At 36.3% G+C, this 23,847-nt stretch overlaps 2 protein-coding genes across 13 annotated transcripts in view; one reads left to right on the forward strand and one right to left on the reverse strand.

Moving 5' to 3' along the window:
* Window positions 1-1,704, forward strand: part of PDSS1 (decaprenyl diphosphate synthase subunit 1) — a 37,047-nt gene extending 35,343 nt beyond the window's left edge. For all 4 annotated transcript variants that reach the window (XM_043965709.1, XM_043965710.1, XM_043965712.1 and 1 more), the window contains one exon: window positions 1,149-1,704. In XM_043965709.1, coding sequence (XP_043821644.1) covers window positions 1,149-1,289 — 141 coding nt within the window. In that variant the 3' untranslated portion in view covers window positions 1,290-1,704. The remainder of the gene's footprint in view (window positions 1-1,148) is intronic.
* A 68-nt stretch (window positions 1,705-1,772) lies between these two features.
* Window positions 1,773-23,847, reverse strand: part of ABI1 (abl interactor 1) — a 111,343-nt gene continuing 89,268 nt past the window's right edge. The window contains exons 5-11 of one of the 9 annotated variants that reach the window (XM_043965701.1): window positions 21,597-21,737; window positions 19,012-19,112; window positions 17,764-17,844; window positions 14,607-14,783; window positions 10,613-10,699; window positions 6,437-6,622; window positions 1,773-3,584 (exon numbers count right to left, since the gene is read on the reverse strand). In XM_043965701.1, coding sequence (XP_043821636.1) covers window positions 3,409-3,584; window positions 6,437-6,622; window positions 10,613-10,699; window positions 14,607-14,783; window positions 17,764-17,844; window positions 19,012-19,112; window positions 21,597-21,737 — 949 coding nt within the window. In that variant the 3' untranslated portion in view covers window positions 1,773-3,408. The remainder of the gene's footprint in view (window positions 3,585-6,436; window positions 6,623-10,612; window positions 10,700-14,606; window positions 14,784-17,763; window positions 17,845-19,011; window positions 19,113-21,596; window positions 21,738-23,847) is intronic. The other 8 variants (XM_043965700.1, XM_043965703.1, XM_043965704.1 and 5 more) reach the window with 8 other exon arrangements.

Raw genomic sequence — 23,847 nt, forward strand, 5'->3', positions numbered from 1 at the left:
GGTACTGAGCCTAACCTGAGTGGTGCTCCTGACTACATTCCCATAGCCATCCTATATATTGCTACCATAGTAGGAGGTGTCGTTTTGTGTCATTCCTAGCTAACATTCCAGTAATCACTGCCACTTTGGGAATCTCTACATTTCACTTCCAACAATATGGGCCATTTTGATACATTTTGAGAATTCTCTTTAGAGCCTTTTGGTTTGAGGGTGAATTCAAAGCTTTGGAAATAGTTGTCATCTTGGACTACATCTCTAAGTTATGCAGCTAAAAGAATTGCTGAGTGGTATATTTGGACAGTTGTTTGTGAAGTAATTACAAACTATCTTTACCAAAATCATAAGATCCAAGATTGAGAGTTAGAAAGGTACTTGAAAACCATCTGGCTTGACTTCCTCACAATACATAAGGAAATGGTTCCCCATTATCACACAGCCACAGTGGTCGAGCCCCAGGATTTGAGAGCAGATCTTCAGGTCCAGATCCAGTATCCTACTGCACCACAGAACTCACAGTCTTAGTATTAGTAAGAGAGTGAGGATAACTGTAAAGTCAGTTCAGCTTTTTAAGGTGAAAATCAGCTGAAGGGAAGGAGGGAGCCAACAAATGACTTAAGCACTTAGCAAGGGAAGAGTTGCTGCAGGGCTCAGGACAGCCTCCTGTAGGGAGGCTGTGCCAGCTGAACAGACTGGAAGCTGTCCATCTGGCAAAGTTCCCAGCAGGAATGAGCCTGGCAATGGAGTGGCCAGGTTTGGGGCAAAATGAGGGCTTCTAAGTCCACCTTAAAATTCCTTCTTTATTAGCTCCATAAGAGACTTAGGGTTTGAAAAACCAGTTGATATATTGCTATGTAGTGTCATCATGAAGTCATCTAATTTCAGAGCAGGAAGCTTCTTATGATAAATGACTGCTGTTACTTGTGCCCCTCTTTAGTAGAGGGTGCTGCTGATGAGCTCCTTCAGCCTATGATCCTTGTGCACTTCTTGCCCACAGTCACACAGATAGTCTGTTCTCCATCCGCAAGGCTGTACTGCCTGTTATTTATAGGAAGACGAAATACCCAGTGAACACCCTAACATGTTTGCATTATGGCCGTGGAAGTAAAGGCTGGTACGTTTTCAGTAACATGCATTTTTTCCTCCTACAGAGTGATGGTGTGCAACAAACAACCTACCTCGCCCAACAATATTGCCATAAAGCAATAAGGGAGATCAGTAAACTCCGACCATCTCCTGAGAGAGATGCCCTCATCCAACTCACAGAAATTGTACTCACACGAGATAAATGACATCTCTCCATTTTCTGTGGCAGCTATTTACCAGACCGTGCCTAAGCGATTTTATGGAACTTTTTTTTTTCTTTCATTGCAGATTACCAAAAATCATTTTTTAAAAAAATTATTTCGACCTTGTTTATTGGCAATTTTTAAAAGAACTTTTTAAAGCCAGTTGTACTGAAGGAAGCCATAAACTGTGTCATTAAACCATCTGAATCTGTCCTTGGTTCCAGTGCTGTAAACTTTAATGGGGGGTTTTATTTATGTGTGATATTGTTTACAATGTTAATATCCACATGTAAGGCCATAATAAGAATAAATAATCAATGTTTAAAAGATTTGGATTTTTCACCTTTCCTATAAGACATTTGGGAATATAAAAATGACAGAGAAACAGCAAACTTCAGATTCAAACTTAAATTTTGGTTATATTTAACAGTACCCAAAATTGTATATAGGAGAATGATTTATTATAAAAGACTGTACATAAAATTTAGACAATAGGTTATATACAAATTAAGAAAACTTTCCAATTGATAACAACAAAATGAAAGTTATTTGATCACTAATGATATTGAAATCATGTTTACAATAAACAAAGGAATAAAGCAGTCACATTGACCTAGGATGAAATAAAAGGTGTTTATCTAATTTTCAAAATGAATGTTTTATACTGATCTTTTTCATTCACTGCCAAAATCTGCAATACCTGATACAAGTGACTAAACTTTGAAATCCAAACAAGCCCTCAATGCACAGACACCCACATTAGCGTGTTCTACTTTAGATAGCCTAAGTAACACAGAGTTGGACAAGACAAGAAAGAACAGAAACGTCACCTCTGAAGATCTGACCAAAAGCCCTTCCTTAAATCGAGAGGAGACACACAAAGTGCATGTGATACTTTTAATGACAAATGAAGTCTCCAGTTTGGGAATGGTCCCTATTTTCACAATTAACATAGTAACTATTGTCTTCCCTACTTGCTCTTCTTTTGGTTTGCCACAGCCAGATAATGGATTTGATAGAGCCAGTACAAAAGTCTACAGCATCCACTCTTACAAAAGTTATCTGTAAATGGTGTTCCAATTTCCTTATACTGAACCAGCATTTGATCAATAGTACCTGAAAAAAGGCAGCTGTAAAACTCATGGAATGGTATGGCAGTAAATTGGACCCCCATAATTAGACAATCTTGTGTAAATTTTAATTACAATAATCTGATCCCTTTTATACAACATCTTAGCTTTGAAAGAAAATTTTAGAAAAGGAATTTATATTTTAAATGTCCAAAATAAATCACTTTCTTCTAAGTCAGGGCAAGTTAATATAAGGCTTACACCAATTTTTTGTTTATGGAGAATGTGCTGAGAAAATAGAAGCATTATTCTGCAATAAATCCATATTTTTATTTTTTAAAAAGCAAACCAATGAAGGAAAGGACAAGACCTTTGGTTCACTTATGTATTTATGAATGGAAAAAGTGAAAATGCAAATTCACTCATTTAAAAAAACTTAGGTACAAATTACAACATACAGAAGACCACCCAGTTTTGTTTCACATGGATACCTTAGAGACTCAACAATTTAAGAAATTTTTGTGTGAGTACTCTAAGTAAAGATTACAACAAATTGGAAGCATCTTGGATTTTTTTTAAAGTATATTTCAATACATAAGTTTGTATGCATGCTTTAAACAAATAGTATAGTTCAAAAATGAGCAAGAAACTAAACAAAAGTATGACCAGCACTAGCATTAAACTTTTGTTAGTCTAACGTAGTGTTAGTTACCATGCTGCACTGAAAAACGTAATGGCACAACTGGAATCATGATTCATTAAATACTAAACCCTACTTCCCCAGAATATTTAGGCTGGCCATAAAATTAAGAATGCATAAGCAAATACATAAGCATAACCTGTTATAGACAGTTATTTGTACAAAATGCTCATCAGCAATACATAAACTGTCTCCCAAAAGTTATGCTCATGGATGGACATTCGATCATACTGATAAACAGCATGTCCTGAAAATATGGGCACATTTTAAAACAGTAAGACAGATCTGTTCACCATTATAGTTGTCCCACAGTATGATTGAATACAAGATCCCACTTCAAAAGCAAAAAATTTTAATCAGTATAGTGCATGATTGATTCAACGTAATTTCCAGGGAACAAGCCAGTCACTCGATTGCAGACTCCTTCATACCATCCGTCATCATTCTTCTTTATAACGTAAATGATTGCACCCTCCATAAAAGATAGCTCATCATCCTTGTCCTTTGTATAATCATATATAGCAACAACTATAGGGAGCAAAAAAAAAGAGTTGAAATATTAAATAAGCATACTAAAAGGATCTTCACACTGCCACAACATATCTAGTACAACAAATTCAGTAATTTCAATGAAGGTTTTTTTCCAAACTCATCATAGTATGTATGACAGCTGCCAACCATATTCTTCTGGGTTAAGTGATAATTTTATGCTATGAATATAATTATGTTTTGATGCATCGTGTGGGCCTGTATTTTTATGAATTTATTTTTATAATCGGTAACCTGTGTATGTACTGTAATTTTGAAGTATGTCTCTGCAGAAAATTTTAATTACCAAACATACAAGTTGTGTGGCCTCTCCCCTATTTATTATGGGGAAGCTCTGTGATAGCCAATGAAAAACATGAATCCACTAACCAATCCAATACCTCAGTAAATTTCAAGATTATGTATTAGAGTAGACAATCATTACCATTTTATCATTTGTTTTATGTTAGAAAATAAAAACACCACTTTACTACTGTTCTTAATCTTGCAGTGTAATCAAAATACTGGATTTTTGTGACAAAATAGGGTGATGAGTTTGTTGAGATTAAAGAGTGTCGTGGCATTCAAGGTTTTAAAACATGAAGCAAAAACACCACACAGAAAATAGGGTAGGAAGTAGGTGTTGTTACTGAAAGAGGGATTCTTTCAAAAAAGTAGAAATGTGATGGCTAGAAAAAAGGGCTTTTGTTGAGGGGGGAAAAAACTAGCAAGACATTTATTTTCATTAAAAAGAAAACTTTCTTTTTCCTCAAAGTCACAGATGGGTAGATTTGGGAAGAAAACATGTAGTGATTATTACGAAGGTTTGGTGTGTTTATTAGTCATCAAAGAATGAAAAATGTGGTTCATCTTGTTCCTCTGCACTTCAGCTGTGGACCAATGAATTAAAATAGTTGTGTTCTTATAGCCATGTCAACCTTTTCTATTAGAATGAAGTGGGGAACTGTGAGGTACTCTAACCCAACCTTCCCTGGAACAAAGTCTGCCCTCTCCAACATCCCTGACTGTGGGCAAACAGCCTCTGCTCCAATATTTGCAGTTACTAGGAATTCATTATTTCACAAAGCAGCCGGATCCCATTTTTTTTTCCCCTGAGAGCTCCATTTGACAATTCTTTTCTGTACCCTGCTAAAATCTGCCTCCCTGTTAACTCCCACCCACTGCCCTCTGGAAAGACAAAGAAGTCTAATCCTTCTTCCACATGGCATGCCTTTTAATATATCATCGGCTATCATGTTCCCAACTGCTTTTTTTTTTTCCCAGGCAAGCAACCCCTTGCGTCCCCCCCCCCCCCCACACACACACACCAGCAGCACCACCACCAGCACCACCACCACCACCACCACCACATTTCTTATGGTATCAGTTCCAAATTCTTTACCATCCTGGCCACCACCCCCTGAAAAGGTTTCCATTTGCCAATGTTCATATTAAAATGTGGCACCATAAGCTAAAACAACACTTGAGATGGACTCAAGCTGGCAATGGTTATCATGGGAGTTTTATTTCCCTTCTTTGGGGCATTATATTTATATTAATGCAACTGAAGATTATATCAACTTATTTGGCAACTATATCAAACATAACTCAGAGACACTTATTTGTCAACTGAACCCCCTACATCCTTTTCCCATTAGCCATAAGCCAGGTCTCTACTACTAGGTTGAAAAGAAAAGGAATAAAAGCATAGGATTTCAAGGCTACTACAAAAATCCTACCTCAGTGCTTTTATCCTGACACAAAGGAGAGGGTTCTTGAAAGCTCTAACAGAAGCTCTGCTTGCAATTTTTCCAAACTGGTACTAAGATGGAAAAATGGAGTGCGAGCTCTGACAAGTTCTACCAACATCAAGAACAGACATGATAACTGATCCAACATCTTTCTCTCCAGGAACCAGCATAGCTAAATTCAGAGAGCTTCATTCCCAAAAGCCTGCCCACTGGCTAATGAATGCTTTTTGCCACAGCAATTCAATGGCATGTTTATCAAATCTGTGGATAACAAAACTGGGAAGAGTAACCCAAAACATTGGATGTCAGTCAAAATTCAACAACATCTTGACAAATATATACCCTTCACAATCAGGCTTAAAATGATGCAAGGGAATTTCTATTTGGTCCTGGAAGGCAACTGGAAAGCAGTGAAGCTTCTTGGGAAGTGAAAAATAATAAGGTTGGGGGCAGCTAGGTGGTGCAGTGGATAAAGTACCAGCCCTGGATTCAGGGGGACCTGAGTTCAAATCTGGCCTCAGACACTTGACACTGACTAGCTGTGTGACCCTGGGAAAGTCACTTAACCCTCATTGCCCTGCCCCTCAAAAAAAGGGGGGGAAAGACAAGGAAAGAAGGGAAGGGAAGGGAAGGGAAGGGAAAAAAGAAAAGAAAAAAAGGTAAAGCCTAGGAACAAATGGCGTTTTCACAGAGATACCAACAGACATGGGAAATTATATACACACACAGATTTGAAAAAGAAGCGATTTGGGGAAGAATAAAGTGAAAATAGAATTTGCTGCTCCCTAACCCATATTTATCGGTAGATAAGTATACTGAAAGTTAAAAGCATGTCATATTAAACTGAGGTTATTACTTGACAAGGGACCCAGTGGAACTTAATCCTAGTGATTTATCTAATAAGATATTAGCAAAATGACACCATTTACAAGAGTTTCTAATGATGACAGATCATTTATCTGCTTTATTTTTCCCAAAGCACTAAAGTACAAGATGTCTCCAGAGTGGGTTGTTTTGAGGGAGGTTTTTTCGGGCCTCATGATCAGAAACGCTCCCCATTACAACAGGTTTTAGATCAGCTCATGCACAGCTGTATCTTACCTTTCTCGATGTAGCTCTTAGGGGCCCAGGCAGGATCTCCGTCTGCATATGGATCACTATACTGAACGATCGAGGCCTCCTCATCTTCGTAATCAACTGGCGGTGGTGGCGGTGGAGGAGGGGAGTCATCAAACAGAGGAATCTCATCTGGTGGAGGAGGAGGTGGCGGTGTAGGGCTATCAGCAACTAAAAAGTACTCATAAAATTAGTAGGGATCAGAAATAACACCAAATAAAAATTCACAAACTAATAAAACTCAAGAAAAGCTCAAAAGTGTATGAAGCATGCACTATAACAACATGCACGGATTAGGAATGGAAAGCTTGGTGTGTTAAAGCTTATATATACTTAACAGCATTTAAAAGATAATTTAACAACAGCAATAATGAAATAAAATAAAGGTAACTTGGAAAGCGATTATTTGCAGGGGGTCAGGAGGGAGTTTTTCCTTTCACAGGACTGTAAACTTGCTCTGCAGGAGTAGAAGGCTGTCCCATTCCAAAGCTAGGACAGGACACAAGTATCAAATTTATTAGACTAGTGAGGGTTTGATACAAGTTCTTTTTTAAGTCCATCATTTGGCCTAAAGTCAACCTTATGTTTTTAACATTTATCCTTTCCTGATCTATTGATGGCGTCCATACTCCTAGTCTTTACCTCAGAAGAGCTTTAAATACAAAAACTAGGAAATATGTCACCAGCAGAGGTTACTAGGACTTTAAAAAAATAATAAACTTTAACCAGATAAGAGAAAATGGAAATGCCTAAAAGGAGAAAAATTTCAAATGAGAATAAGTGAAATTCAGTGTTTTTCAAAGTTGTTCATGTGCACGTTCAAATTTATTTGTTTGAAGTTTATTTAAGAAGCATACTAAGATTTTTAATTATTACTGGTAAAAAGTAAACACTGAAAAGAAATAACAAAATAAAAAGATGCTAGGTATATTAAATCATATGAGTATACATTTTTTATATCACATCCATTAACATGTAAAGAGCTTTGCAAACCATAAAGTGCTATGTAAATGCTAGCTACTATTAGTATTCTGGTTATTAGCAAAAATATTCAAGAGGATAAAATGGAAAGGAAAACTTGTATTTTACAAAATTTTTTAAATGATTTTTAATTGAATCTCTAGATGGTGTCTTTAATTAACTAGAAGAAAATGTTGTAATTGGGAACTATTTCTGAGTAAAAATAGAACTCTTCCACCACTTAACTGGATATAACATGATACCCAGGTCACTATTAGTTCTGAATTTTAAGCAGTTCAATAAAGAATCATCATTGATGATCAGTTTTAAGTTCCTAGTCTATGATCTATACAAAATATTGTTGTGCTCTCTTCAAAAGACAAAGGGCTGAGTTGGTTTAACAGCTAGAAAATGGACAGAGGCAAAATTCACATTATAAAACACATTAGTTCACATCTAGTTAAACAGCCAAAGAAAGAACCACTAGAATGTGCTTTGATGAGTGGCATTCCAAAGTTTACTTACTTTACGTGTGGAATACCTGGCTATTTGAGAACATACTTTTAGCCTGGAATATAGATTTAAGACACTTCTATGCAATATTCCTCCCTTTCAGTCAATTTAATGGGTTGACATGAAAAAAGCTTCTACAGTGCAGCACTATGAGCCCACATACTATCCAAGATCCGTATGTGACATTTTATACAATTCTGAACAAGTAAACGACAGAAACAGGTAATTCAATTTCTTCTACGTAGAGGCCTGGTTTTAACTGTTCAGCTACTATTTCTCTTCATTTGTTCAATGTTTTTGAGATGTCTCTCATCAGATAATCTCATGCATATAAATCCACACTGATGTGTCCCAGATTTTAGACTTGTAATTGGCAGGGGCCTAGTCAATCTAGTTTTGTACAACACCTGAGCAAAGAAATACCAAAATGGGTATTTAATAAATGCCTTTGAAGAATTATCATACTAGGAGAATACACCTTGAAAATCACACTTGTTAACAGGACAATTTGAGGTACTAAGATTTTATTTAAACTAGCAGAAACTGAAACACTTATAGGCTGGGTTAATTTCTACACATTCAAGCACCACTAGGAGGCCATAAGCAAGGCTGGGATCTAGGGATTTGCTTTACAAATTCTCCATCATGAATCTTGTACAGACAGTGGATGGCAAATCATACAGATGAGCAGTTTAGGTTACAAGGCAAGGAAGTGCCTGGTTCCAAATCAATCTGTAAGCCAACCTAGGACTAAACCACATCACTTTCTACCATGGAGTAAACTAGAAACAGGCTTTGTATATTACAATTACAATTATATCAAAGTCCAATGGTAGCCTTTTAAACAAATTTCATCTACTTAGTAAATGGATGCAAGAACAAAGCTACATGTATTTTTATCATGCTCACTATTTCACAGGTTTGGGTTTTAATCACTGCTACATGAAAGGCAGTTTCCCCAATTCCTCAATTTTGGGAAGGTTAACTTAATTAAATTACATTACCAACATAGTCCAATTATCAAGCCAGATCTGCTGGTTCTACACTAAGGAGATAATGATATTATTAATCCAAAAGTCTTCAATATTTGGGGGGGAGGGGCGCAGGGCAATGAGGGTTAAATGACTTGCCCAGGGTCACACAGCCAGTAAGTGTCAAGTGTCTGAGGCTGGATTTGAATGCAGGTCCTCCTGATTCCAGGGCTAGTACTTTATCCACTGTGCCACCTCACTGCCCCCCAGGTCTTCAATATTTTAAGATTACTCAGAACTCATTCCAGATCAGTCTAAGGTATCAGTAAACTGAATGATAGGTAACCACCCAGAATACCAAAATAGTTAACACCAAAGAAATGGCATATCTTAAAGAGGCAAATACTCATTTTTCATAGGGCCTACATATGCTATTTATCACTGCTTCACAAAAAATAAACAATCAAATAAATAGAGAGCCAAGACAATATCATATACAGCACAGCATGAGTACAATGCTTTATATGTAGGAGTAACTCAATAAAATGAAAAGTTACTCAGTTATATTATCAAGAGGGTCAAAATAAACTGCAATTCCTAACAATGTATTCTACTGTTGGACAGGCTGGCTATGTGAGGATACTTGCTCAGATCACACTCCCTAAGAATTATGTTGAAGACTCCCAATTCAATTCAAAAAAATGTTTTAAGTCACTACTGTGCACAAAGAGTGGGTGTGAAAGACATAGAAAGATGGAATAAGACACATTGCCCTACACTCAAGGAATTTATAAATTAAAACTACCTGACCCCAGCATCCTACTTACCCATTGTCATTCAGACTAGTTTATCACGATAAAAATGATCCTTGCTAAACATTACTCAGATTTTCCAAGGAAAAAAGAATTTGTGGTGCTTTTGTAGTGAAAACCAAAGTAGTTTCTGGTACTTCCTTGAATTAATCAGGTAACAGTATAATCTAGCTAAAATTTTTCCAAACTATAAACTCAAAGTAGTTTCCAAAACTCATTAAATCCTTTCTTACTAGAGATCATTAAAGGAGTCAATAATTGTCTCATCCATTTTTTGTCTGGAGGCATCTGCATTAAGCAAAAAGCCCTTAGAAATTCATTAACATCCATCCCTTAAAATGTGAACCATGGAGTAATCTGCTTGTTTTTGAAGACTGACTCTACCATGTCAAGCATAAAACGGTTAATGTATAAACTAGGCAAGTGTCAAACTATCATAATTAAAAACTCCATTCAAATTGCACAGTATGTATGCTCACTACATATTCTGTTACTTGATGCTAAAATAAAAAATGGTGTGTGGCAACAGAATACACAACTTATGAGGAAACACTCCCAGATATAGATATACAGATAGATATATCAAAAGATAGAAAGGGGTTTCCCAAAAGTTTGGAGTTGGATGTTTGTCTTGAGAACCTTGTGTTTTAAATCATTTGACACCCATTATACAGGGTCCGTTTGGAAATTTATATGGGTCAGTGATCATGCACACAACAGAAAAAAACTGAAGATCGTGCTCTGCAATTTTGATAGCATATTGCGCCTGTATTCAAGATAGGATTAGCTTTTCTTAAAAAAGAAAAAAGGGGGGGGGAGGGGGAAGGAAAAATCTGACTCGCCAGCCATGCATGCTATAAGGAGACAGCCTCTATTCTTTGACAGCTCAGTTTGTCCAAACTTACTGTTTTCCTGCACCCTGGCCACGAAGCCTGTGAGAGGTATCTGTGGAGTCAACTGAGGCATAGGGGGAGGGGGTGGAGCAATAGAAACTGGTAGCAACAACACGGTATGGGGGAAGTAAAACAGATAAAGGAAAGAAAAAGAAACAAACAAAAAGCAGAAGTCAGTTACAAGGACCACAAACATAAGTATGCAAAGAACAGTCTGCAAATGAAACAAAACAAAAACAAAACAAAAACTAAAACTAAAACAAAACCTACAGCATCTCCAAGTTTATTTCCCCAAAGCAAAGCTAATGTTGAATTGGTTTGATCAAGTGATAGTTTTTAAAAGGACTAAAAATGGAAATTAAGGAGACAGTCTAACCTGAATAACGTAAAACTTCTGTAAGAGATTTTTGCTTAACACCCCACCACATTCTTGGGGGGGGGGGAGGGGGGCCTCGGGGCAGGGCAACGGGGTTAAGTGACTTGCCCAAGGTCACACAGCTAGTAAGTGTCAAGTGTCTGAGGCCAGATTTGAACTCAGGTCTTCCTGAATCCAGGGCCAGTGCTTTATCCACTGCTCCACCTAGCTGCCCCCACATTCTTTTTATATGATGGATGAAATGACAAACTCTGGGGCTATTACTTCCTAGAAATGCCTATAGAACTTAAAAGAGGGGACTTTCCTGCCACGCAGAGAAAAAACAAATACAGGTTTCCTCTGCTTTAAAATAAGAATATACCAAAATCCATACTTCAAATCTTATAATTTTAGACCTGTAAGGGACCTTTAAGTCCAACCTCTTCATTGTATAAGTGAGGGCACTAAGGACTAAAGAGATGAAGACAAATAGGGCTAACAAGTGGCAGAACCACAACTAACACCCTTGTCTCCTATCATACAGCAACACTTATAGATAGATCAATTAGGGAATAATTATTGTTACCACAACAGATTCTTTTAAAGAAAATTCCTGCATGTAAAAAAAAGTAATTTGGATTTATAAAAATATAATTTATATACAACTTTCCAAGGAACACCTCTACTTTGTAAAATAAGGTATATTTGCATTTAAGTCTAAACCTATATTTTATTTTATTTTGGGGGGTGGGACAATGAGGGTTAAGTGACTTGCCCAAAGTCATATATCTAATAAGTGTCAAGTGTCTGAGGCCAGATTTGAACTCAAGTCCTCCTGAATCCAGGGCTGGTGCTTTATCCACTGTGCCTCCTAGCTGCCCCCTAAACCTTTATTTTATCTAAATCATTTATTCTAAACCTTTGTTTTAAAAGTAGACCTAATCATTGATTGTAAATGATTAACACTTATCTCTCAACAGACAAAATGACTGATTTATAAATGCTTTAACTTTTATTACATTTTGACAGAATTTAATCCTTATATCATTAATCAGCCATTTTGAATGACTTTGCAATACTGTTTATTGATAAATAACATCTAATTTCTGATGAATAATCACAAATTTGATGACAGGTATAAATTCTAATTCTTTACTGAAATTAATGTAATTTCAAAGAAATATGTAAAAATTACATGGAATTATGTACTCAGGTGGTTAATCCCTTTATTTACTTTGTCACTTTTGACTAAAGAAAGGGTAGATTTTCCTTGATCAATAATACTCAATGATCAGAAAACTTGCAGAATCTTTTAGGAAAAGACTGGTCCTCCCAAGTTACTAGTACATACCGATACTAAATAAATAACATGTGTACATAGACACAGATAAATCTATGACTACATACACACATGTGTATATACTGGTGTTTTCCCAATGACCCTTATACTGCGATGACAATCAAACTCAGGGTCTATCAAAAACGTGCAGGTACACAGTAAAATCTGAAGGAGGTTCTTAGGTTTTTAGGGAAGCAAAAGTTTAATAAACAAAACAATATAAAAGATCATTAATATTCATTTTATGTATAAATATAGCATTCAGTTCGCTACTAAACTAATTTTAACCCCAATAACTCTACATGGAAACGTTCCAAAATGTCACAATTTTTTATACAAAAATTTCTATGAAGTTAAAAACACACACACACACACACACACACACACACACCTTATAAAAACAAACTCTGGTACTAGCCATGCTGGTTAGTATGGGAATGTGTATTTACTTTAAAAGGAAAATTATAAAAATCAGTCTGTTTTCAAAAGATTAATTATAACCACAAGATCTAAAAGTTTTATAAAAGAAACTGAAGTTGGGGGGGAGAAAAATACGCACATCAAAACACTAAAAAAAAAAAAGCTTTAGAAGTTATTACTTTGACATCAACAGTAATTCAGACATTTGACAACACACAATGAAATAATCTGAAATTTGAGGCCTTGTTTGGGACAAAACGTTCTATAGGAATTCATTCTTTTGGAAATTAAATTATATCTGAATTAGTAGGAGTAAATATCACTACACTAAATCAAGTGGAAAATGGAATATGGAATAAGTCACTAAAAACTCTGCTAATGGGCAAAATGCCTTAGGAGGGAATAACAGGAATATAATGAAAGGGACATAAAACTAAAATTCCATGAGAATAATTTGCATATGGGTTCCTAAAGACTGTTACGTTTATTGTATTTCAAAACTGGCAACTTTTTCTGTTTAGTAACAAACCAAAAACATTTCTAAATATTTCAGAACTTGATTATTTCAAGTCTTTTGACAGGCTCCCTCACGAGAGGGACTGTAAGAAAATTTGAGACTAGACTCAAACTAGTCCATTGTGATGCCCGTTATAACATCTCAGATAAAAATTTTGACACAGAAGTTTAAAACCCACAGGCTAAAAACAGTTTTCAGATTATCTATGGATATCAGACATCTATACTATTCATGCTCTCTACTACCTAAAGATTTAGCCATGGTACAATCAAAAATCTTTTGTTTTGATATTTTAAATACAAAAAGTAGATGTTTTTTCCTTCCTCGTTACCTTTCACCTTAAAATGAGGACATTCACTGAAAACAAACAGTACTAGCATATGTACTATCTACAAAGACTCTACATCAAAATTCTGTATCATAAATTACAGCCGGATTCTTGAATCAAAACACCCAAATTATAATAATAAAAGACTCCACTAGCATGGACGTGCAGAGTAGTTTCTTTTCATCAAAGAAATTTAACTAAAAAGAGAAACCGTTTTAGAGTTAAGTGTTATTCCCTGAAGGTGATTTGGAGGTGTGTGTGGCTGAGTTTGGGACTTATATTTATCAATAACACATCCTTGTAAAAGGGCTCTCATTTCAGATTTTCTCTTTTTTGGTTAAATATGAAAAGCAAAACCAATGTCTATCCTATCGTCAATTCAAATGATCTGAAGCCTTCCTAAAACTTTGACAGCAACAGCTTTTACACTACAGTGGTTAGTGCTGAGATGTGCCAAGATTAGAGTGAACAGAATAAAGTAAAAATAAAATCTATTTCTGGGATTATTTTCTTTAGTGAAACAAATAAAAGTGTAAATAATCATCAGTAATATTATCAAAGATTTGCTACCAACCAATTTGAGCCTTTCTTTTAACTTGAAACTCTTTTAAAACAGTGATAGCCAGCAATTTCTTTATCATTTTAAAAAGAAAATGAAAATATCACAATTTTGGCAATGTCCAATTTTTACAAGTAGTCTTAACATCTACTTAACCAATAAATACAAACTGAAATTCTTTTGCTCCAAGAATATTGTTTCTAGGGCTTTTTTTAGGTTACATAGACAATAAATACTATATGAAGAATGGCTTCATTTGAATTTGGAATGCTAAGTATTTTAGATGGTGTAGAATTCATTGTAGAAAGCGTTTAGTATTCAGTCTCATTCATGCTCCAACAGGCACTAACTTCCTAAAGGAAACAAAGAAACTAGCATGAAACTGTGGTTTTGATTGTTGTCTATCACTGGCAAGAATCACAGTTCCAAATAATTTACTTCCAAAGTGCTCCACTGATGCTACATGCCTGCAAAGCACAGGGGCTTACTTGAATTTTGAGAATAAAGAGGACCGCCATTAACATGAGGTTGAGCAGAAAATTGAGCAGTCACAGAGGGAGTTCGTCTGTATCCACCCGAAGATGCCGAAGAAGTAGTAGAGTTGTGTCGAGAAATCTGCCTGGTCATTGTGCCATACTGGGAACCAGGAGCTGAACTCGGGGCCACTGAAAAGCATCAGCCAAAGGGAACCAACAAAAAAGACTTAAGCGATATATATCACGTCACACAACAGAAAGAGATCTCACGTTGGAGTTATTTATTACAATGGGGGGCGTGAGACATGAAGAAAGGGGAAGATAAGATGATCACTATAACTGTGGGTAGAATACACATCTTTTCTATTCCTTCATAATGGAATAAAATATAAAACAAAATCAAGAACAAGAGCAACCTGTTGTTGTTTTTAAGTTAGTTTTCATATCTGAGAATATTATTTTTTATTTGCAACAAACATACCTCTGCACTGTGAAAGGAAAGGGAAAGGTCTGGAATCAAAATCTTCAACACACAATCATGAGCATTTAGCTGGATGAATACATGTTTCATTAGGAAATCAGAAGCCTAAGCCAATTTGCTCACAAGAGCCAGCCATATTTGGTATTCCATTCATTTTAGTGACTGCATCAACATAGCTCATCTGCAGTGAGTAGTAAAATATTTTAGAGACTTTTGTAGAAACACTTTCCTTCTACATTATACATCTGCAAAATTTATGATGAAAATGTCTACTCTGACAAAACTGGGATGTTCTAAGTAAGCTATGTAATTTTCAAATAAAGTTTCTTAGCAAATTTTCAGATGTACTACCTTGGGTGGGACTGGCATGTTTTAACCTATTTACAGGCTTAATATCTATATCAAACAAATATTTTTAAGTCACTCTGATTAACAACTGTAGAATACAAAGTTAATGTGGATCAAAGCCTCTAAAGTTTGCTGAATTAATCAAAGCTAACTTTTGGATTAACTTGTACTTTTAAAACACAAAAATATGAACACTGACCAGGGTCAGTCACAGAGTCCCCTCATTTTACATTTCTCTCTCTGACCCATCCCAAATTTCAGATGACTTGACTTTGTAGATGAAACTGGAAAGCTAGACAATGATCAAGAATATAAGACAGTTTGGGGTTTCCCTGAAGAACAGGAATCATCTCTTTAAACAATTCAATTAAATAAACTTTTATTTAGCATTTACTATATGCCTACACATAAAGTTTTACAAATTAAATTAATTGTCAAATCATGGATTTCTATCCAATTCTAAATTGCTGGATATGTTTTCCTCCTCCCTTCTTAAACAGAGTATGCCAAACATAAAGTAACTTTTTCTTACCAAGTTGGAATCACTATCATAAGTGCTCATTATGCTACTGTGCTACAAAGGTGTGCAAAATCCTAAAGGGCCCCTAAAAGCAAATGACCCCCAGACTTCTGGGCTTGCTGAAATACTTCCACTTTTCACTGCTCTGAGTATGCAGCCTCCAACAGCTCTTCTCACTAACTCTACTGTTTCTACTCTGCAGGTGGGTTTGCAAAAACAAGTCAGTCGAGTCGGAGAGCTGTGTGTAAAACAAGCACAAATAAGCTTGCCCTGAGGATGGGGGGAGGGGGGGAATCTTGAGCATTTTTAGTTTCCAAGTTCATGGGCCTTGACAATGTGCATTTCTGGCTTTCCAGAGGTTCTAGGTGCTGTCTAGTAATGTTAAGGGCTAAAATTCTAGCTAGTCTGTCTAAAATATCTAATGAGTGGTCGCCAATAAATTATAAGCTTTAGCAAGAGTTAGGTTTTTAAGTATTTATTAAGGAGAATAAGAATTTGGTAAAGAGAGAGAGAAAGGCCTAGATTCCTATCTATTAAAGGGAGAGCACATTTCTAGCTCCCTTCTCCACCAGCGTCCTCAGGAAAGAGAGCGAGACTGAGCGCCAGTCTCTTCCTTCCTCCTCCCACTAGCCCGCGTCACTTCCTGACTCCTGGTCTTGCCCTCAAAGACCTTCCCTTCATGGGCAGAACTCTTCTACAGTAAGTATCCAGCAGGTGGCGTCATTCCAATCGTTACAGTCCCCCCTGTTGTTCCTCAAGAAACAAAATGTTTCCTTGATGGAACAGTAACCAGTATGTTCACAACAGGGGAGGAGTTTGCTAGTTCCAGAGAGAAATGATCTCTTACTTAAGCCACAGGTGTATGCGTTTCTGCCAAAACCACTGGTAGAGAGATTTTTAAGCAGAAGCCACAGGAAGCATTTGTGCACCCTAGGCAAGGAGAACACATGGACTCTCCCAGATGTTAGTATTCCTAGAGGTTTTTGCAGCATAGCCAACTTGACTCACCAAAAGCTATCTATATACTACTGAGAGCAAGTTTTCTGTTATTGACATTATGTACCTTTATAAGAAGCCCATGCCAGCTGCCAATCCAACCTACCCTACACCTAGTGATGATTTTTACTTTGGGGTTTTTTTGGAGGGCAGGGAAAGAATGTTAATAAATCAATAGATGGGACTATACCTGTACCAGTTATTCAAAACTTCACAACTAATCAGGTTTTATTAATCATATGATACAATATACTATCATTTATAGGTGTCCCTCTGAAAAATACTGTATGTCATGCATTTATTTTATAAAAAGCCAGTGAAAATTAATTTGTAACTAAAGTTCAAAACATGCTAGCATGTCACAAAACAGGTTGGAAGTCAATGTCGTTATAACATCACCGCCTTCTATCAGGAGGGACCTTAAGCTCATTTAAACTGAAATAAAAATATGTGTATGTATATAGATATATGCACATATATACACATTTGTGCCTACGCGTTTCTGCATTTCTGCAATGCAAATAAAAATATAATATTCAAGAATGACTAAAATAGTTACACATTAAAAAGCTATCCCTAAAGAGTTTGCTATTCTGTGTGAGGCAAATGAGGCAATGAAAGTTTTCCTCCAAGACTCATTGATATACTTGCTTTCTGCATAACTTCAGAGGCCTTTCACCAGAAGATATTAGTTTAGATTAGATATGTTAAATGTTCACACTTGTATCAACAACACACAATCCTTAAAAGTGGTCTAGTCAGAATAGAGGTTATTATTAATTATGCAAAGTAACGAATCCCTCGCAGGTCGACACAATTCTCACCTATCATACTGCCCGTCAGGAGAGGTGGAGGAAGTGGTGGTGCAGGAGGAGCTCCAGAGAGAGGAGGGACAGAAATTTGTGCTAATAAAATAGTTCATAATGCCAATCAGAGAACAAGCAAGTGAACTAAACAGTTGGACAACAGGAAAGCAATCAGTTTGCTAATAAGAATATGGAAAGAAAAATAGTTACAAATATAAGTAGATCTTACACCTCAAATGAGGGGGGGAAATTGATAATTAAAAGTGGAAGAAATTAAGTTAATGCTCTTCTAGGTTATAAAATATACCTACTTTTACAAAGGGTATGATAGGATTTTTCCTTAAATATCATAGCAAAGTTATTGATTCTTTTCTAGTTCTTGTAATATTTTCTATTTTTAAAATATCCTATGTATTTACATAGATGATGTATTTGTTTTAAGAAATCTTTGTTATGCTCAATTAAATGCATTGTAACAATAGCTTCTGACTTATTCCACATTCTTTCAATAAAGTAATAGGACTTTTACTGTCCAGTATATCTCATTTCATCTTCACTGTACTACTTCATGGAACAATACAGCAATTAATATTCCATTTTACAGATGAGCCAAATAAGATGTAGAAAAATTTTACACCACAGAATAGAGGGGTTTTTTTTGCGGGGCAATGAGGGTTAAGTGACTTGCCCAGGGTCACACAGCTAGTGAGTGTGCAGTGTCTGAGGCCAGATTCGAACTCAGGTCCTTCCTGAATTCAAGGCCAGTGCTTTATCCACTGTGCCACCTAGCTGCTATCTCATGACTTCCTACAGCTTACAAGACTCTGCTACTTTCCTGTACCTCTTAGGAAAGAACGTATAACAAATCAAATCTAAGAAAGCTTAGAACTTCAAAAGAAATTCCCTACAGTTATGCTTGCTTGTTTAAGAATGTAGATGAGGACAGTGACATTAACAACACGGGTTTTCCCTCATGACAGCCCTGTGATGTAGACAGAGCAATTATCATCACGCCCACTTATTCCATCCAGCAGCTAAGTACCCAATCAAACAGAAAACCAATTAACCTAAAGATTTTTTTGCAGACCTTGTTCTTTTTCCTCAAGTAGCAACCTAAGGAATTCAGCACATAAGGTAAGCTCACGGAAAAGAAAGTTGCTAAGACAGTTCTGGTCAAGTTGGTCAATTATTTTGTTTTTCTAATCATATGCCCACAAATGTAAATATCACAGAGCAATTTTTCAAAAAGCTTCCCAAACAAAGCACCTGGTCCAATAGTTGGTGGCGAAGGTGTAGGCACGGCAATGGGAATGCCAATACTGCTGCTTCCGCTATTTTCTCGACTTCCACTTCCTCCACTACTACCACTGGAAAAAAAAAAAACAGCATTATTCCTAAAGTTCACTCAAAATAATTCTCCATGAATATTAACTTGAATGCTATTGAATGTTAAACTGGTAATAAATTTCATGAAATGCTGAAGCCTAAACTGGATGGATAAAATCCATCTTCTGACTCACTGAAGGATCTTCAAGCCAAAGCAGGATGATGACTGCAGCTATACTGCTGTAAGAATTCTTTAAGGCATGGGTCAGATTATAGGAATCTTTCTGCTTCTGAAATTTTGTGGTTCTGATTCGGAAAAGGTTATTCCACTTAACCTATTTGTGTTAAGTATTCAAAGTGGAGAAATCAAAGTACTATATTCAGAAGAAGCTAAAATATATTAATCAGAATTGCCATTAGAAGTCATCTTGGTCTAGGAAATTAAAGCATTCATCTCAATACATGCCAAAAACACAAGTGACAATGAATGATAAAAATGAAATAGAAAACTAAATATATCACAGCAGTACAAAAGGATAAATCAAATTATCTCTTCATAACATTAAGATAGCACAAAATCTAGTTTGCTAGATTTGAATCAACCTCTTGGCCAAACAGATCAACTGCCACAACTGATCTTTCTTCTACTTCTTATCATGTAAGAATATGTTCTAGGAAGGATCTCTCACACCTAAGGTATATGATGGTAGGCAATAACAACAACACAGGCTTCAAGAGCACAAGGCAAATGTGTTATCAATGGAACTGGTGGTGGTTATACTGTTGAGATGTTTGTTTACTCAGTGTGGAAACTGCTGAATTAAAAAGCAAATTTCAAAAAATATGTTAAAAAGGAATATACAAGGGGGCAGCTAGATGGCACAGTGGATAAAGCACTGGCCTTGGATTTAGGAGGACCTGAGTTCAAATGTGACCTCAGACACTTCACATTTACTAGCTGTGTGACCTTGGGCAAGTCACTTAACCCTCGCTGCTCCACTCAAAAAAAAAAAAAGGGAATATACAATTACTTTTTTTTTAAAAAGTTCCGGGGCAGTTAGGTGGCGCAGTGGATAAAGCACCGGCCCTGGAGTCAGGAGTACCTGAGTTCAAATCCAGCCTCAGACACTTTTCACTTACTAGCTGTGTGACCCTGGGCGAGTCACTTAACCCCAATTGCCTCTCCAAAAAAACAAAAAACAAACAAACAAAAAGAAGTTCCATACTTAACACTAAGGTTCAAAGCTTACTCTAAGGACCTAAGTTTGAATCCTAACTCTGATTCTTAACAATGTGTCCTTGGACAAATCACCTAAACTTTCTGTGCCAATCCTCTCATCTGTAGAATAAGGGAGTTGGATGAGATGGTTGGGTTTCTTTCAGGTTTTGAGTCTTTGACCAACATATATTATCGAACACATCTCTGAAGGGAATACACATGCATATTCTGCAGTCAACTGATTTTAAAAAGAAACATACATTAGTTCTACAAATGGCAGGACAACTATTTATCATAAGAATAACTCAGAGACAACAATCCCTGTGCAATTAGGAGTCTGTAGGTCAAAAAACTGGGAATATGGGGCAGCTAGGTGGCGCAATGGATAAAGCATTGGCCCTGGATTCAGGAGTACCTGCATTCAAATCTGGCCTCAGACACTTGACACTAGCTGTGTGACCCTAGGCAAGTCACTTAACCCCCATTGCCCCCCCCAAAAAAAAATAAAGAAAAAACTGGGAATATTTGCACGAAGAATACAACTAAAATGAATTCCTCATGGACTTGACTAAAAGCCTAAAAAAGAAAGATATAACTATAATATCTTCATGTAATTAATGTCAGGCTGTCAATATCTATGAAAATGGATTAATAAACAAAACAAGATTACTATACTAAGACCATTTTGTCTGATTTCTGAAGAGTGATATTTTGCCAGTAGAATCACAGATTCAGCAAGTCCAACCTTCATAATTTTAAAACTGAGGAAATGCCCAGAGAAGTTGAAGGACTTTCACAACAGGTTCTTGGGAAGACTTGGGAATTTCTGACATTTTGGCATTCCCCTGGCATCTAAAAATATCTAAAATAGTACCTGATTTTTTTTACTTCAATACAAACTTTTAAAAATTACATTTATTTTTCTAAAAACATTAATATCAGAGTTGAAAAATACTTTTGATAGGGGCAGCTAGGTGGTACAGTGGATAAAGCACTGGCCCTGGAGTCAGGAGGACCTGAGTTCAAATCTGGCCTCAGACACTTAATACTTACTAGTGGTATGACCCTAGGCAAGTCACTTAACCCCAATTGCCTCACCAAAATAAAAAAGAAAGAAAAATACTGTTGATAGATATAGAAAAGAAGCAGAAATACTGATTTATGCACATGTTTTAAATATGCCACATATCTCCTTTTATTGATACACTCTGTGCCAGTCTTGTGGGAAGACTTAATGTTTACTCAATGTATTTTTGGTGTTCTTTTATCAATTCAATTCAGTTTTCACTTTCGGGAGCTGACATACCTGTGTGTTCTTGGTCTCTGATTTAAAGATGCTGTCCTTCCAGGACTATGCTGACTTCCAAGTCTGGCTGGACTTGTCATATAATCATTGGGAACTGTTGGGGGTTTAACAGGTTCCAGGGTTTTGTAAGGAGTATTCCGCCTAAAGAAACAAAACATTGTATGATATCAATGAGGAAACATTTAATGAAGAGATTTTTATTCAAATCAGAATTCAATTTTATCAACCCAGAGTAACGGTGAAAAGTTACTGAAGCGATTAATAAAATGGATTTTAACTCTGAATCCAATAATACTGTTGATTTACTAAAATAACAAAAAACAACAATTGTTTGGGCAAAGACCTCAAACTTCAAGAATAAGTCGAGCTGTTTGCTGATACCTTTCTTGACAAGCAAAAGAGAACAGACAGCCACTTTCCAAATGTGATACAAGACTATGCTGGCCACACCAAAATGCAGCTGGGGAAGGCCCGGCCCATCAATCCCAAAGCTCTGTGATTAAGGGGAGTCAAACCAACCAGCAATTATGAAGTGCTTCCTATGTGCCAGGCAAACATTCCCTTCTCTCAAGCAGTTCACAATCCAATGGGGAAGAAAACATGCAAACAAGATAAAGGTTAAATTGAAGATAATCTCAGAGAGAAGGCAACAAACAGCATTAAGGGGGACTGGGAATGGCTTCGCAGAAGGTAGAATTTTAACTAAGACTTGAAGAAATTCAGAGAGAAGACAGGATCCAGGCAATACATATCTGTATCTCTCCAAAAAGCTAGGTATGTACACACATGCGCACGCGCACGCGCGCGCACACACACACACACACACACTTCTATATACCATAACCCTAAGTACAAAGAACAGAAGTCACTCAAATAGTTGTTGAAATGAATTTGAAAATTCCCCTAATACTAACATGGCTTAAAGAAGAGAATGCAGATTTTGAATTATTTTAAAGAGTCAGCAGAGGTTTAATGATAAATGTTACCCATTAATAATAACATTTCATAATAGGCCATGTTGTAAAAATTATGAATTAAAGAAGATGCATATAGATTAGAGTCCAAATAGGTTATTCAATATTTCAGATTCCATTTGATGCTTTGCTGATAGAATGTGGTCAATAATTTCACAAGAGTTTAATTCAAAATTAGATATTTAAAAAGTAAAATCAGGTGAGTAATGCAGGACCTTTTCTCCTAAGAAAGCAAACTGTTTCTACATATGGTATTTCCTTTTTGAGAATACCATTGTGAAAGCAGTAGGATAAGTGAGGTTGTGGTAGCACAAATAAAATTTCCATTTTACAGATGGATGAGCCAAAATATAAAGAGGTTAAATTGTCTTATACGGGGTCAGAAAGTCAGTAGAAGAGCCATGGCAAATAATTATTTCCTGAGGAGTTATTAAGTAGTTTGATATGACATTCTTGTCATCCACTCTCCAAAAAGAAAATTCAATAAAACAAATTTGAAAAATTATAAGTAAACAAAACTGAGTTTAGGTTTAGATAGTGTGAGTGGGATTTTACCCAACCCTTAGATATGAGATTTAACTATGGGAATAATCAGTATTTAGCCTATAAATAGTGATATTTTTCAGTAGCTTATGCAGATAATAATAGAATAAGATAGGTATTTGTAGAGTTTATGTATATGCTATATGTTAGATTGATGCAGAAACTACATAATTGAAACCATTTAGTTTACTCCACTGTGGTTAGGTATCCACCAATTAGCTTAAAGGTCAATAGTTACTCTGGACCAATCAGACCTTGAGAAAAGTTACCTTTGGAGGTGGGTGGCATTGATGGATTTCACCATCCCATTCTTTCAACTGGGTTTCTAGCACTGTATGTAAGATCCACTATGCCACCACCCACTAGATGGATTACATAATTTTGCATAAGACTGAGGTTTCCAATAGTCAGTGAGGATTTGTTGTACATACATCACTTGAATTGTGTAGTATAAATGGTGTTTCGGGAGGGGTCTGTCTAAAAATAGGAAGGTGTAATAAGCATTTAAGCCTCATAGGGGTATAAAAGCAACTGAGTGACACCACTCGAGGTCTTTGGGTCCCAGACCTGAGACCGGTACCCTCTCTCAATAAACCTATCTTCTACAGCTTGGAGACTTCACTGTTTCTTTTACTTCCTTGGACTTAGAAATTTCCATGACAATAGTCCTAATTCTCTGGCAGCACTTACATTCATGCAAATTCCATTTTACCTACTGACTGTGACAAAGGGTA

This window comes from Dromiciops gliroides, chromosome 5 (genome assembly GCF_019393635.1).
Source record: "Dromiciops gliroides isolate mDroGli1 chromosome 5, mDroGli1.pri, whole genome shotgun sequence".
NCBI lineage: Eukaryota > Metazoa > Chordata > Mammalia > Microbiotheria > Microbiotheriidae > Dromiciops > Dromiciops gliroides.